The sequence below is a fragment of the Arvicanthis niloticus genome, chromosome 6, assembly GCF_011762505.2.
Source record: "Arvicanthis niloticus isolate mArvNil1 chromosome 6, mArvNil1.pat.X, whole genome shotgun sequence".
Taxonomy (NCBI): domain Eukaryota; kingdom Metazoa; phylum Chordata; class Mammalia; order Rodentia; family Muridae; genus Arvicanthis; species Arvicanthis niloticus.
In genome coordinates, this window is record NC_047663.1 from 12,394,613 (window position 1) to 12,409,669 (window position 15,057).

At 39.6% G+C, this 15,057-nt stretch overlaps 1 protein-coding gene across 1 annotated transcript in view; it reads left to right on the forward strand.

The window, feature by feature from the left end:
* LOC117710633 (ABC-type organic anion transporter ABCA8A-like) overlaps positions 1 to 15,057 on the forward strand; it is an 88,392-nt gene continuing 73,335 nt past the window's right edge. Inside the window, exons 1-2 of the mRNA XM_034505671.2 lie at positions 1 to 446; positions 12,458 to 12,559. Of these exons, the coding sequence (XP_034361562.1) occupies positions 12,464 to 12,559 (96 nt within the window). The 5' untranslated portion in view covers positions 1 to 446; positions 12,458 to 12,463. The remainder of the gene's footprint in view (positions 447 to 12,457; positions 12,560 to 15,057) is intronic.

The window sequence follows — 15,057 nt, forward strand, 5'->3', positions numbered from 1 at the left end:
TTTCTACAGATGACTCAGCTCTCTCATTACCACCTTCCAGTGTAAAAGGAGCACATTAAATGTTGCTGTCAGCCTCTAGTCACCAGGAAACATCAAACAGAAATGCAAGCCTGGGAATATCGAATTTCCTCCATTATATCGGGTTAGAGATATGGCCAGGTGACCAAATATAACTGGCACCGCCCTGTGGGGGCTGGCTGCTCAGCAGTGAAAGACAAGCAGCCCTGCTTGGTCACGTGCCCCAGGGTGTTTGCCAAGACCAACCCAGAGCTGAGATCATAAACCCCTGCTGAGAGCAGCTTTCACTGCTCCTGTTCACAGACAGCAAACAGTTAAACTCTAGAAAGGTGGTCCAGGAGGAGGGGGAAGGGGACTCTCTTTATTCCTAACAGTACCAGCAGGGAATAAAGGGTGCTTCCAGAGTCCCTGCTTCGAATTTCCTGAAAGTAAGATTCTGAGATTTTGTCTTCTTTATAGGTTTATTTGTTTGGGCATCGGGATTGTTATTGTTGTTGCTATAATAAACACTGAACCGTTTTATGAGCTGAATGCTAACCATCTGTGCCAAAGTTGTTTTTAAAAATCAATGAGCTATTCTGAAACGTTTAGGTGTCTGGTGTGTAATATTAAATAGAGCAAGGTATTGAATTAATATATATGTTTTTTAAATATGTAATCATGATGCTTTGCTGAGCCATAAAATCAGTGTGGAATGATCTGGAATTGACCAGCAGACTGACTGTCAAGAGCTGAGACACTTCAGGATTGATTGATAAGCTTGTGCTGCCTCTGGAGTTATTTCCTTTGATGATGTAATTTGACAGTTTGGGGTTAACATTTTTTCTGAAACTGCTTCCCAAGAGTGTCCACAGAACACTTTTGATGAATTCAACAAACTGTCTGTTGTAGGATCTCTGACTCTTCTGACATCATGGGTGAAATCAGCATGTGAATTGGGTAGGCTCTCCCTAGGTTTCACAGTCTAACTTTGAATGCTCATCTTGGTGCACAGAAGTGTCAGGATCCCAGAGCAACAGGGGTAGAGCTAAACTTAATCTCTCTCCTTCTGTCTCTCTCTCTCTGTGTCTCTGTCTGTGTGCCTGTCTGTGTGTCTTTCTGTGTGCCTCTCTCTGTCTGTCTTCTTCCCTCCCTCTCCCTCCTCTCTCTCTCTAGTTCTTCCTCCCTTACCCTCCTCCTCCCCTCTTGCTTTCCCCCACACACTTAACCATCTTGGATATCTTCAGTCTTTTTACACACACCAGGAGTGGACAGACAAGGTGGCAATTTTGATTTACAAATAAAATCAACCAGAAGTTGCAGACAGATTGCAGTTGCCATGCACTGTGGGGTTGTGGGGGATTCTGTATTGAGATCTCTATTTAGATACCTCTGCCACCCCAACAGTCTACACAGTCCCCTCAAAAGTTGTTCTCTCTGGATTATCTGAACTGAGAACAATCTGTGAGGCTCCTTAGCGCCCCCTCACTGGGCACTCCAACCTGATGCAGCTCCAGTTTTGGCATCCTTTACTTTTCTCTTTCAATGAGTTGGCTCCTTTCTTAGTCTGTCAGCCTTCCCTCCTGCCTCCTTTAAAAGCCCTCTGCAGGGTCCTCCTGTGGCAATGGGTCCTGAGTCTGCTTCGCAATTGTGTCTCTCTTTAGACTTGCTAGGATTTATCACCTGAGTTTTGATTCTAGAAAATACACCAATGTGTGAGCTCTCTCGGTGAACATGAAGAGGACTTCTGGTAAGGACCTGCCCACTCCTTGTGACTATGTTTCACCATGTGGTCTCCATCCTAGCACTTGATTCAGTTCTCAGGACTTAGAACCAAATTTATAGTATTCATGATGGAGCTACTGACTTCGTGATCAAAAGCCCTGGGCCATCCACACCCCTGGCATGCTTCCCAGATATCTGATAAGCATCAGATTCTGGGAAATCTTCTCTTCCATAATTCAGTTTAGGTATCCTATTTCCTCCCTCAGGGGGAAAAAAGCCTTTGAAGAGCATTTATACTTCATAGTTTGCAGAAGAGGCTCACCAGAGCATGTTTGCACAGTATTGATTGTTAAATTTTAACAGGAGATCGTGTTGTTATGCATTGAAACATCTTCTGCAGCACATTTTACACTCCTGTTTAATTAAATATATATACAAATTCTCTTATCAAATCACCCACTGATATTTATGCATAAGCATACATAGCCACACTCTCTAATATAGATGGTTTTCACCCAGCATTGAATTAGCTAAAGCCGTGATTTGCTGTACTCCTTTGGAAAACCCTGTTCTGTTCTGCTAAGCAGTCTCTATGGCAAGACAATGCTGTTCTCTTCAGCCAGTTCTGACTAAAGCCCCTGGGATGCTTTCCTGTGTACCAGCTCACACACAAGACAAAGTATCATGAATTCACAATCCAGATGAAGCCAGTCCAAAGCCACTACAGGTAGAAAGAGAATCTACCTTTCCCTGCCAGATACAGGACATCACTACAGAAACTACCATTCACTGGAAAGCTAACGTATTATTATTGGTAGACATAATTCTATTTGTGTTTACTTCAGATTAAAAGTTGAGTCACATTTCTGCATAACAACCAGACAAGATAGAATCTATCAGGGAGCTCGTGTATGAAGACAGTATTTGTAAACATAAAACATAATAAAAGCTGTTAAATTTTTATAAAATAAATCAGTTCTTTGGGAAAATAAACAGCAACCATTAGTGATATGTGACTACATTTATAATATGTCTTGAACAGGACAGGAAATTGAGGGAAGAATGGTATCTTTATCAGTTCAGTAAAAATTGATAAGAATATAAAAAGTAGGATAAGAAAAGAGGTAAATAAAATTAAACATTAAAATAAAGCATGGTGATACCTTTTCTCACTTTCAATAAGGGTACATGCTATCACTGTATGTCTTCAAATTGAGTAACAGTTCTCCTGTACACACAAGGTCAAGATATTCTCTAAACACCTAAAGGGAAATTCATACACACAACGTCAAGATATTCTCTAAATAGCTAAAGAAAATTTTAAGAAGACTTCTCTTTCATCAGGGGGCTTTGTCTTTAAAATGCCATAGTCATTATAAAATTCATTGATATTTTAAGAGACAAGATGTACATGTATGTATTATATATGTGTATGTGTGTATACATATAGTCAGTAGAATTTCTGTAAATCAGCAGTTATTAATACATGTAATACATAATGCTAACTTCAAGCAAGAAGCACACAATATTCAATAAGTCTTCTGTAGAGAATCAAAAAAGTATATAACATTACTAGAGAAATAAACTAGTAACTGGAAAGCAAATCCACATAGAAGAATACTTAGCAGTGTAAAATTTTAACTCTCCTTGATTCAATTAGGTTAGAATTTAGGGTCATAGGAGTTAGTTCTCTTAATTCCTTATTTCCTTCCTAAATATTGCAGGCAATGGTGGCGCACGCCTTTAATCCCAGCAATCCCTAAATATTCTTAAATAGTCTCTTAAATAGTTTTATTTATGTGTTCTTCCTACACCATCTCCACCCCTTCCCAACTTACCTGCCTCTCATCATCATGTCTTATTTAAAAAAAAAAAATCCACAGAGTCAAATCAGTACTGCCCGTATGCACATTCGTGTGGAGTCATGATGGAGGCCAGGGTCAACTTGCCAATCCCTATCCTCCACACATACAAAGAACAGCAACTTTCCCTCCCTCAGCAGCTATAAACCACCATTAGCTCCTAAGCTAATGGTTGGGCCTCTGGAGCCCCTCCTCCCTCTGTTGAAAATTTTTTATTGCTTATTTTATGTATTTGCAATTCAATTGTTATCCCTCTTTCCAGTTTCTCCTCCACAAAACCCCTATCCCATTCCCTGCCCCCCGGCTTCTATAAGGGCATTCCCCCACCCACCCAATAAGAAACATCTTTCACATGAGAACATGTTAGTTAATATATAGTGGGGCTGTGAGAGTAAATCAAACCAAGATTACATGTTGACTCAAATACAATAAAATCTAATTTCTTGCTCAATAAGCCATGTATGTGGCCAGTGGTTGTCCTCTCTGCTCTAAGATTTTAACGTTCCAGCTATTTCTTGCTTGATACATCATCTTTAACCTCATCTTAAGTGGAAAAATGAAAAGAGAAATCCATCAATTCCTTTAGACTCACAAATGCTATGTATTTCTTCTGTTTATATTCCACTGGCTAAAAGGAGTTCCTTCATCATTGTCAATAGAGTGTTGTTTGGAATTAGGAAAAGAAAATGTCAAAACATGGTCAAAAGGATGTGTTGTAGTCATTATTTGAAAAAAAAAAAAAAAAAGGCTACAGGTCAAGCTGACTGTTTAGGCTGCAGTGGCTCTGGCTAGATCAGAGGCCATGTTCTGTGGCCAGAGGCCATGTGGGTGCCTCAGCTAAAACAGCCCACCAGAAACACCAACCCTGCCACCCACGAGATGCCAGCATGGGAGATGTCTCTGCCAATCTTCCACACTGTCTCTGCAAGGCTGGGCATTGCCCAGACTATCCCAGCTACCACACAGGCTCAGTACAGATGAGACTCTAATGCTTAGATTATCGAAAGGCTTATATATTTAGAAATGATCAATGACAAGATGCCCATACAAACAGCAGTGCGACCCAATACCTAACCTAGATATACCAACTACCTTTGACTGGTGGAGACTCATGAACATCTGCCTCCATGTTCGGCTCTCTCCTTCTTTTCTCCCCCTTAGCTCCTCCTCTTCCTTCTCTTCTTCTCCCTTATTCCTCCTCTTCCTCTCTTTACTCCTCCCACCTTAGCTCCTCCTACATTTCACCCTTCCTGTTAAAATAAAAAACTTTTCTCTCAAAATACAATTAGAGCATAACTATACCAATTTGTTTAGTAAGGTACAAGATAAACCTAATACCCAGTGCATCATTTTGTTGACTAAACAGAACCTTTGTCATCTCTCCTAACTAAAAATCTTAGTTCTGAAACTGGCTTTTCCTGGCTTCAGAATGAATGCAAGCTGAAAACCATCCTCTTGAATATGTTCTCTCAAAGTAAATAGCCTGGGTTGGCTATGAGACTGTAAGTCTTCAACCCCGTCAGAAATCCAGAATGACTGAATTAACTGAAATTGTGGGAAGCACAAAGCATAGCTTCTAAAACTTGGCCAATTAATAAAGACTGCTGAACACCTGGACAGTTCCTAAACCTTAAAACATTGCAGCATCCAATCTTCAGCCTTCTGGCCCAGGATCATCTGACAGACCTAGTAAGGCAGAATTATTAAGGGCTGATTACTCTGTCTTGGCAGATATAATCAGTTGACTATTCCACAATTGTGTCTTTTTCTGGACAATAATTTTCTGTAGATGAAAAGAGGCAATTCTTGCCTAGTGGCTATCTCACCACAACTGGAGTAACTCCAACAATGCTCAGTTTCTACTTAGAATCCAAGACAGGGAAGCTGTCAGGATCGGACAGGTCTCTAATCAAAATGAACACTAATACAGAGATATTTGTAATGCCAGGTCTGTGAACTTCTGATGTTTTGAAAAACAACTATCTATATAAGGTCATGTGGACTGTTGTCTATTAACTCCTCTCAGCTATGTCTAACTAAAATCTAGAAAACACCCTAACAATAAACTCAGAGCCATGTAATTGCTATAGGCTCTTAACTCACAGGCTAACCATCTCAACTCAGTTAAAAAAGTTAAAGAAGGACTGGATCTAACGCTTGTATTCCTAAATGTGTTATATAGGCACAATGCCTATGAGAGTAGCAATATTAATCTCACTTTTATATCAGTATGAAACTCATACCAATGAAAACCTTAAATTTGAAATCAAAGTAAATTTTATACCATTTAAGAAATTATAACTTCAGCTAAATAACAATTGAACAGATTTCTACCAATAGATTATGGCAATGCAATAAATCCTAGATATTCCTCCCTGTTTCAACAAAACCACTACTTTTTCCTAGAAAGACAGCCCAATATTAACCACCTCAGTCCCCAAGCCCAGGGAATAGGGGTGCCGGCTCTTCATTAACCTCTTCAAGCTGATTACGGGCATTGAGATATTAGAAGAGGGGCAGTGGAAAAAGTAAATTGATAAACCTCTGATGTCTGTGGCTTCATTGCATCCAGCAGATATTCCAGGACATCAGAGGTTCAAGCAGGTCTTCTCAGCTTGCTTGATGAGTAGATGCACTAAGGCTGTGTATTCTGCAATACATAATTCTCAAAACAAATTTTAGTATCAAGATAATTTTTTGTTTGAATTCTGGAATCTAGTCTTCTGGCAGCCTGGCTCTGTCATGTCTAATCCATATAATTCTGGAAGGCAGAAATATCTTAATTGACTCTTCTGAAAACACACAGACAAAATATTTTTCCCTAAAAAGAATATCCTTGAGCCAGTAACCAGAAAAACCTTTATCTTGACCTCTTTCCCAGAGGAAAAATATAACTACAAAACTGAAAATCACACCCATCTTTCTTCCCTATTTTGCAGAGCAGAAAATGAACCCAGAATTCTCATGGGGCCCACGTTAGACAGAACTCGAGTCTCCTATGAGGCAATATAATTTTATGTCATTTAAACACACCTGATTTACACTCTCTTTCTGTTCCACCCTCTGCCTAGAACAGTTTTTTATTTATACCATCTATGTGTTTGACATTGTACTCCAGAGCAGCTTCCACTTGTACATTGTACTTTCTACTCTAGCGCCAGTGACTCTAAATTCCAAACCACGGGCAATAATCCCCACGTGATTTGGACCAATCTGTTTATAAATCTTTTCTAAAAGCAAATAATTCCTATATTTTAAGTTTATACTTAAATCAGTAACCGCTCTACAACAGAGGCCTATTTATTTGCCTCTGACTGCAGCAGCCTGCAATTTCTCTCAGCAGAGGACCCGTCTGCCAGGTTTTCTTTGTTCAGGGTTTCTGTGCTGGAGTTACATGACTCCTATCAGCACCATTCACTCACTTTCTTTTTTAAAAAATACAACTTTTACTCTCAGGTGAATAGACTTAAATTTCTAGTGAATTCGTGCCAGAAGTTGGTGCGCCACTTTTTTGTAGTAATTATTTAAAAAGCGGCCTCCAGTGAAGCTGACTGTCTAGGATATGGTGGCTCTGGCTAGATCAGATGCCATGTTCAGTGGCCAGAGGCCACGTGGGTGCCTCAGCTTAAAACAGCCTGCCAGAAACACCAGCCCTGCCACCCACAAGATGCCAGTGTGGCTGCAAGGCTGGTTCTCTGCAAGGCTGGGCATTGCCCAGACTATCCTGCCAAATACATGGGCTCAGTACAGATGAGACTCTAATGCTTAGATTATCCAAAGGCTTATATATTTAGTAATGATCAATAACAAGATGCCCATACAATCAGAAGTGTGACCCAATTAGCCATTCTAGATATACCAACTACCTTTGACTGGGGGAGACATGTGAACATCCGCCTCCATGTTTGCCTCTCTCGTTTTCTTCTCCCCCTAGCTCCTCCTCTTCCTTCTACTTTTCCTCTCTTACTTCTCTGCTTTCTCTCGTTACTCCTTCCACCTTAGCTCCCCCTACAAGGATGACACCTGATGAATAATACCTTGGAGGACTGTGAGAGAGGATTCAGGGAGAAAAGTAGAAAGCCTTTTACCTCTGGTCATTTTGTTCCCTGTATTGTTCTTGGATGTGATTTTGTGTCTCCTGTGTTGAATTCATTAAATTTATAAGGCATGTTTATTCTTGTTAGATCTCAGATCATAGCTATAGAACCCAATCTGGTTCAAATGCCCCAAATCTGGGTATGGCCTTCTGTCTCGATTTCATGCTTTTTTTTTGATATAATTGATACTACATGTCAGGCCATTGAATTTCAACTGCACTATCCTGAGGAAGTTCTGGGAAAGGGCTGTTCTGTCAATATTAACTATGTGCTTATTGGTATTTCTTGACATATTTTCTGATCATGTATTTTAGAACTCAAACAACCTTTCATTGCTTTCTTTCTTAAATTCATGTATAAAAGTACATTGAAGTAAGATTGTCTACAGCATCAGACTGTAGTCCACCCCATTCTTGAAGGTCCTCAGATCTGGGGTCCAGTAGATAAGATCTGCACAGGTCAGCAGAAAATTCAACAGAAAGAAGATAACATGCCGTGGTGAAGGGTTGGTTGTGTCTGACATAGGAGGGAAGGTGTGAGGACGGTCAAGACCACTGTGAAAAGACTAAGGGAAGGCTTTCCCTAGCATTTGGGAACATTTACTATGAAGTTCCAAACTGTCTTGTGTGTAAGAAATGCTTAAGCAAAACTAACTGAAAAAATAGAGTAATTAAAAATCTCAAACATATGTATATCTAGTATTTGAGAGAGGAGACATAAAAAAAAACAATCAAAAATAAAAGGAAAGCACATAAATAGTCAATGCCAGGACAACATGCTTGAAAGACATAAAAGGAACACCGTTTGCCAACAGCATCTTAGGTCCTACGGTCTTACAATGTATATACACAAGCTTACTGACCAAAAACACCAGTTAAAACCACTTGAAGAAAATGAGGAACATGGACATATAAATTTCAAAACATGGAAATGCTTTCCTTTTTGGTGAGTTTTTATTTGTGTATGTGCATGTGTGTACCTGCTCTGCTGTATGTGCACCATGTGCACGCAGGTGCCTACAGAGACCAGAACAGGGTGTTATGTCCCTTGGAACTGAAGTTGCAGATGACTGTGTGCTGCCCAGTGTGCATGCTGGAGCTGAGCCTGGGTCCTCTGTAAGAGCTACTGCGCTCCTAACCACTGAGCCATCTCTTCATCCCCAGAAGTGCTTTCTAAATGAGAAGTACATGTAAAATACAAGGCTGAGAGAGCTGTTAAATTAGGTTAAAATGAAAGCAAAATGGGTGTGCTAAGTGAGGTTAATGAAGATGATGAACTAGTGGCTACGTACTTAGAATGAAAAACAACTCCTATATACAAAAATGGCTCAGCTCAACAGAGTTACCAAGCTAGACTATTTACAGAAGAAATCTAAAGACCATTCAGTATATAGATAAGACAGCTGCCTTCTGTATAGTACAATATAACATAAATCAATAGGATGACCTCTATACAACCCCAGATTGACTCCTCTCTCTCTCTCTCTCTCTCTCTCTCTCTCTCTCTGTGTGTGTGTGTGTGTGAGTGTGTGTGTGTGTGTGTGTGTGTGTGTCAGAAACAGAGAAAGACAAAGAGACAGAGAGACAGAGCACAGTTGCATACACATGTGGAGGCCAAAGGTCAACATCAGCCCCCCCTGATCAGCGTTACCTTATTTAAGTAGTATCTGGAGCTCACTATTGTGGCTACATTGGCTGGCCAGCATCCCATGAGATCTACCTGTTTCTTCATCCCTCATTGTCTGCCTTATGAGGGACAGATGTGCACTGACTCGATAGGCCTTTATGTGGATGTTAGGGATCTGAATTAAGGTTCCCATATTTGTACTGCAATACCTTAACCCATTGAGCCATTTCCCAGTCCCTACTCTTATCTTTCAAGGTCACCTGGGCCACAGAGGGGATTTCTTACCATTCTCTCATCTCAGCCCCACCAATAGAACAAGGAAGATTTTAGCCCAACCCAGTGCCAGAATATTGCAGAGACCTTTCTGGATTGAACTTCAGTGCTACGTTTAGGTTCTATAGACTTAGATCTTGAGGTGTGCTTTTCCTCTGCACTTTTCTTTTTCCTACCTCTTTCTACCTTATTCCTGCTGCGAGGTCTCAGACATGTGAGAACACCTTTCTGCTCTCTAGTGTAGCTTAATTCCATGCCATGTCCCTATTGCAAACCTCACCAGTAAGTTCCCTTTGCTCTGCATTTGGTAAAGAATGAACAAAACAAAACCATCTCCACTCCTAACGATAATCACCATTGTCTTTACTTAGTACAAGCCTTTTGATGAAGGAAGGATGATTCTCTTCATCTCCTCTAACACAGAATTAAGTCCCCAGAAGCCAGGCATGGTGGTATGTGTGTAATTCCAGTGCTTGGGAGTGAAAGACATGAAGATCCCTTGGGCTCTCTGGCCAGCCAGCCTAGACTACTTTGAGAGCTTCAGGCTTAGTGAAGGACTTTGACTCAAGAATCAAGGTGGGCAATGACTGGGGAATACTTTTATCATAAACTTTGGGCCCCCAACATGCATATTTGCACACAGACAGACAGACAGACAGACAGACCTTTTATTATTTTTCTGTTCACACCCATTCCTCATCAGCAGTGTGCGTTTGCCTGAAATGTCAGTGGGAATACAGTTTAAAGAATTTGCAGATTGTCCCTAGTAGAAGTTGGTGTCTATTTCATTCCTTGTCATGGTCCTGGGCTTTGGGTATTTCAGGAATCCCTTTCCCTGTGCAGCTTTTGCCTTTAGAGAAAAATATTCTGAGAAATGTAAGGCTTGGTGCTATATGACACAGTGAGATATCTCTCTCTTGTCTCTTTTTTCTTAAATCTTATAGTGCTCATACAATGGCACCAAAGCAAAAACTTTTCAAGTAAGTACTTGTATTGTCTCCAGACCATCCATAAAATCTATTTAAATTCTCCCTCCTAGGGAGATTCATCCATGTCTCTTACAGCCCTCTTCTTCACATAACATCTTTGGGTCTATGGATTCATTGTAGCTTGGTTATCATTTAACAGCCAATATCTACTTGTTAGTAGATACATACCATATTTATCTTTCTTGGTTTGAGTACTTCACACAGGATGATTTTTTTCTAGTTGTATCTATTTGTCTAAAATTTTAGTGGTGTCGTTTTTTTAACAGCTGAGTTAAAACTCTATTGTGTAAATGAACAACTTACATTTATATATTTTTCTGTTGAGAAACATCTAGGTTGTTTCCAGTCTCTGGCTATTAAGAATAGAGCTGTAGTGAATGGTTGAGCAAGTGTTCTTGTGATAGGATGGAACATCCTTTAGGTATATGCCTAAGAGTGGTATAACTGAATTTTGAGTTAGATTGAGTCACAACTTTCTGATTAGCTGCCATATTGATTTCTAAGGTGGTACTACAAATTTTCACTCCCACCGGCAAAGGAGCAATGTTCCTCTTGCTTCACATCCTTGCCAGCATGAGCTATCATTTGTGTTATTGATCTATCTAAGCCATTCTGATATATATATATATATATGGAGATAGACATGGACATAGATATTAGATATTAGCTTAGTGTTATTATGTTAACCATAAAAACAAGTAGGTCTCTGACGCTGATGTCTCCTCTTGGCACTATTTTTCTCTTATTGGGTTGCCATGTCTACTTTAAATATGATGGTTTTTTCTTTATCTTATTATATTTTATTTTGTCATGTTTGGTTGTTATCTCTTGGAAACATGCCTTTTTATTTCCTAATGAGAGACAAAACAGGATTGGATCTAGAGGGGAGGTAGGAGGACATATGAGGAGCGGAGGGAGGGGAAACTATAATCAAGATATATTTTATGAGAAAATAATCTATTTTCAATAAATGAAAATAAATAAATAAAAGGAACCAGAGTGTGTAGTCTTCTTAATAAAAAAGGTAAAGAAAATGAAGTTGTGAATAAAGGTCTCTATGTTAGCATCGCTGAAGCCAAGGCTAGAGAAAATGCATGGAGATACACAGCCTCCATGTTCCTTACACTGCAGAGAACCATTTAGTCTGAGCAGTAAGAAAGTATGCTTCCTGTATAAGCCTGGCCAGCAAACCACCATGAGCCAAGGGTGGCCTCTTCTTTGTAAAATGCTCCTCCAGTTCTGCTAGAGCTTGGATTTTGTTTGTCTCCTAAACTCTCCAAGAGTTCACATTCTAGACACTTGGCTGTCATCTGGTGATGTTAAGGTGGTGGAACCATGGAGGAAGTGGTAAGTATGGGTACCACTCTTATAAGAAACTGATGCTCATCTCATGAAGTATGTTAGCTCTCTCTTCCTGTCGCTGTACCATACCATGATACAGCCTAGGAGACCTCTTCAAGGTGGAAAGTGCCATGCTGTATAACCAGGAAAATTGACCCAAATATCCATCTTTTCTTTGTGAAGTACCTAGACTCATTTATTTGTGTGTGTCTGTGTGTGTGTGTGCAACATTAGAAAACAGACTTAGAAATGTCTTCTATTGACAAAACTTGACATCTGTCCAGCTAGTATTATAATTAAACATCAAAAGGCCAGTTCCATCTTTGTAGAGAAAGCTCTGAAGGGTAAACACAGAGCTGAGAGGTATGATCTGGTGGCTGAAGAGTGTGCCAGTGAATAAACAATGAGCAGTGTAGGGATTGGGGGAAATGATAAGCGTTCATTTAGATCAGTGACCTCAGCAGGCTACTCTTTCATCCATTGACTATCTGTTCCTCTTAAGCACTTTATTTATTTTGCTTTCTCTATCCCTTTTCTCATTAAATAGGGTAACATGATCGAGAGAGAGATAAGTGTGCACCAGCAAACTTGTGCTTTATTATGGAAGAACCTTCTTAGGAAATGGAGACTGAGAAGAGAGACCTTTATGGTATGGTTCCATGTCATTGCCACTGTCTGCTGATAATATAAATGTATTTTACCCAAGCACTGTGTGTGCTTTTCTCCTATATCACCCTACATGCTAAAAAAAAAAAAAAAAAAAAATGAATGAGTGAACCTCCCTTAGACAACAGTACTTGTTCTTGAAGGCTATGAGTATGTTTGAAGAAACTTCACACAATTGGTTTAAAAGCATTAACCCCAGCCAGAAATTCAGACTGCAGTAAACATCTATTAAAGCCTTGGTCATACTTATCACTGGCATTACACTCGCAGGCACAAGAGTTAGGTTGGTGGTAGTCTAAAGCTGTGAGAAATAAAACAACCCAGAAAAGGGGGTATTTGCTATTTTCTTATTTGAATTTTTCTATTTTTATAATTTGTTTATTTTTAATATATATATATATATGTGTGTGTGTGTGTGTGTGTGTGTGTGTGTGTGTGTGTGTGTGTGTGTGTCTTGACTTCATGTATGTTTGTGTGAGAATGTTGGATCCTCTGAAACAGGAGTTCCAGACAGTTGTAAGCTGCAATGTGTATACTGGGAATTGAACCCTTGTCTTCTAGAAGAGCAGCCAGTGCTCTTAACTGCTGAGCCATCTCTCCAGCCCTTAAATTTCTTTCTTGTTTAAAAATTTCTACTTCAAAAAATCAGAAAGGGTTAGACACATATTTGGTGTTAAAAAAATAATTATGAAAAAATGTCTAAGCCTATGCATTGGGGAGACAAATTAATTTATTGGGAGTTTGGAAATAGCAAGTGTTTCTAACTACCAAAGCAAGATAGTGCCCCTCAGATGACCACCATTCTGCTGAGTATCCTTTAAAAAAATCTTGCTGTGTAGTCACTATGCTATAACTACATTATGCTTCCTCCTCAACAACGAGATTTCTAACAAATCAATGATGGCTCAAACTGGCTACCAAGGTAGTGCTAGGTGAGAATACTTTAAACAACAGCTGGTTGCCTTTTGTACTTTTTTAGGAGGACCTCTCTCAGCACAGGCACTAAGAGGCCAACACATTCAATAACTGATGGAAAGAAAATTAAAGAGAAAACCAGTTGATAAGCTATGAATTCCAGAATCCAAGCCCTTCCTCTGGAATAAAGGGCAACCAGGCTCTGACATCTGCAGAAAATTTCCTCTTAAGATCTTAGTATTTGTTGACTCTTCTCTTTTTTCATATTAAACAGACCAAGATAGTTAAGAGAGAGAGAAATGTGTCCCAACAGACATGGGCCCTTTGTGCAATAATCTTCTCAGAAAAAAAAAAAAAAAAGACTGAAAAGAGACACATTTTTAGTATGACTCAGCAGATGCCCTGCTTCCTGTGTGTGATGGTGTAGTATGTTTCCTGTGTGCAAGGACTGGAGACATCCCACGGAAAGAAATCATGCCTCCACATAGAAGGAGGAGGCCATTCACTAGGGGCAGTCTAACAGAGGAGGGAGGCCAAAATGAGAATACAGTAAATACCTTAAAACCTTACAAAGCCATTTCAAACTGTTTTGTACACTAAGATTAACATAGTAGCAGATCAATGAGACAAAGAGTGAGCTTGCTAATGGACACATACTGAGGGTAGTGCTAATGGCTATACTTTTAGTTGTCTGTCTGTCTGTCTGTCTGTCTGTCTGTCTGTCTCTTTTGCTTTAAGAGTTATTTATTTATTTTATATATGAATGCTCTTCCTGCCCTCATGTACACCTGCATGGCAAGAGGGCATCAGATCCCATTATGGATGACTGTGAGCCAGCACGTGCTTGCTGGGCATTGAACTCAGGACCCCAGTTACTGTTCTTACCTGCTTAGCCATCTCTCAAGCCCCTGGATCTTTCTCTTTTAAAATTCATTTGGTTTCTTAAGAATATAGAGACTGTGAAATTGGCATAGTTGTGAAGAAAAAAATTTCCATTGAAGTATCAGATAGTGCAACCAGGTAGCATCTTCTAATTAAATTGTGAAAATTTAGTAAGGAAATGTTCAGTGAACTTTTAAAAGCCAAGTATTGAAAGAAAGGAAGAGAAACCTGACACCTATGGGTTGTTCCTGACCTCTGCATGTGTACTGTGGTGCTTGTGCATACAAGCGCATGTGTATGTGTGTCTATGGCGTATGTGTTAGTTACATGCACAGGTGCACATATACACACACATACACAAAAACACACATACACATTCATACACATTCAACATACACATTTGGTAAAGTAAAACCTTTCAAAGTGATTTGCTGTTTACAGAACACATTGTTCTTGAGATTTTTTTTTTTATCGATCTATCAAGTCAGTGTAGTATTCTGAGGTCCCTGGTTTTTTGTTGTATTCTCTATCCTGTAGTTAAAATGTGACCAAAATAGTAATTATTATTAAACTACCAACACCAAGACAACAGTAATTATTAACTTATCAGTGTCGTGGAGCTATTTCTACTCACTGATTTTTGCAGCAAACCCTAAATGAGGGGTGCTGGTGGGAGTCTGTCTC